Source organism: Gekko japonicus, unplaced genomic scaffold, assembly GCF_001447785.1.
Source record: "Gekko japonicus isolate JY-2015 unplaced genomic scaffold, Gekko_japonicus_V1.1 scaffold3481, whole genome shotgun sequence".
NCBI classification, from domain to species: domain Eukaryota; kingdom Metazoa; phylum Chordata; class Lepidosauria; order Squamata; family Gekkonidae; genus Gekko; species Gekko japonicus.
Window position 1 is genome coordinate 103,709 of NW_015163194.1, and position 1,740 is coordinate 105,448.

A 1,740-nucleotide genomic window follows, 5' to 3' on the forward strand; every position below is an offset into this window, starting at 1 on the left:
TATGTCTAGAATATATAGATAATAGTGACCACTGAGGAAGGCCCTTAGGGGCCGAAACGCATTTGGTCTTCAGTTGTAAATTATTTACCCATCATATGTATGTATAATCTTTTATAGACAATAATTTTTAATCAGGAGAGTTTTAACATGTGTACACCTTAATAAATATTTGTACTTTTTTATATATATGGTTTAGCTTAGCCCTTTTGGTTCGTTGTCATAGCCTGGGTTGAGTTCCCCCCCCTTTCCCCCCCCCAGTTTTTTGAAGGGAGTTTTGACCCTCGAAAGCTTATACCCAGAAAAATCTTGTTGGTCTTTAAGTTGCTATTGTACTGAAATCTAACTCAGTTATGAGACTATGTGGGACAAAGTGCTGGGTCTGAACGTGGGTGGCCCCTCTCTGTTTTAACCAGCCTCACTCTGTTTGTAACTTGTCCTAAACCTTTAAGAACATAAGATTTGCCTTGCTGAATTAAGTCTGATTGATCTGATCTGATTGGGTTTTTTTCCTTCCAAAGCACCTTACAATAATAAAGTCAAACTAAAATAAAACCACATTTTTGCTTAAGTGGCACTGGTCAAAAGAATAAAGGAAAACAGATCTGGGGGTAGGACAGTCCTTAGTCTCCAGCAGTGACCCTGGGCAGAAAATTGCCTTCCAGTTATGTCACAAAAGGAGCTGCGGTGGCTCAAGTGGTTAAGACGCTGAACTGCAGGCTGTGGAAGTTCGGTAGTTCAGCAGTTCGAGACCCGAGTGTGCCGCATGACGGGTGAGCTCCCGTCTCTAGTTCCAGCTCCTGCCAACCTTGCAGCTCAAAAGCAAGAAATCGCAAGTAGATAAATAGGTACCACTTTGGTGGGTAGGGAACAGCGTTCCATGCGCCTTGGTGTTCAGTCATGCCAGCCACATGACCACGGAGACGTCTTCGGACAGTGCTGGCTCTTCGGCTTTGAAACGGAGATGAGCACCGCAACCCTAGAGTCGGATTCAACTGGCTTTCGAGCAAGGGAAACCTTTACCTTTACCTATGTCACAAAAAGGCATGATAGAGAGAGCCATGCAAACCGTTTTCTGCTCGAGGGATGCTGGACACGACCCAAAGGGATTCTGCAATGCAAAACGGGTCCAGCTACTGTGGCTTGCTCATAGGCTTGCCAGTCTCCAGGTGGGGGCTGGCGATCTCCTGGGATTATGACCAATCTCCAGAGGACAAATATCAGTTCCCCTGGAGAAGATTGGCTGCTCTGGAGGGTGGACTCTGTGGCACTATGACCTGCAGGGGTCCTTCCCCTCCCCAAACGCCACCCTTCTCAGGCTCCATCCCAAATCTCCAGAAATCCCCCACCCTAGAATTGCCAACCCTAGTTGCTCATCAATAGCCTAGAAGCAGAAACAGGATGGAGAGTCAGTTTGGTGCTAATAAGGTGCTTGGGGACCAACGGAAGGAATAGCAGGCAAGAGCTCTTTGTGCCTTCAGATATACCTCGTCACTCCAGGCTGCTGTCGGGCCCGGAGCAGTCCGGCAATGGTGCTTGGGGAACCTTCTTCTACCTGAAGGACTGCCAGCCATTTGAAGGGAACAAGTGGTGAGTAGTTCTCTTCTCTCTGTTTCTCCAGTAGGTGCTCTGGGCTGTCTCTCACTTCCTTCCTAGCAGACCCTTCTTACCAGGGACACTCGAATAAGTGCCTAGACCATGTGGCCAGAATTTATTTATTTATTCAATTTCTATTCAATTTAT

General features: G+C 46.8%; 1 protein-coding gene across 1 annotated transcript in view; it reads left to right on the forward strand.

The window, feature by feature from the left end:
* LOC107106922 (olfactory receptor 4Q2-like) overlaps positions 1-320 on the forward strand; it is a 3,096-nt gene extending 2,776 nt beyond the window's left edge. Inside the window, exon 2 of the mRNA XM_015407137.1 lies at positions 300-320. Coding sequence (XP_015262623.1) covers positions 300-320 — 21 coding nt within the window. The remainder of the gene's footprint in view (positions 1-299) is intronic.
* Positions 321-1,740: the final 1,420 nt, after the last annotated feature.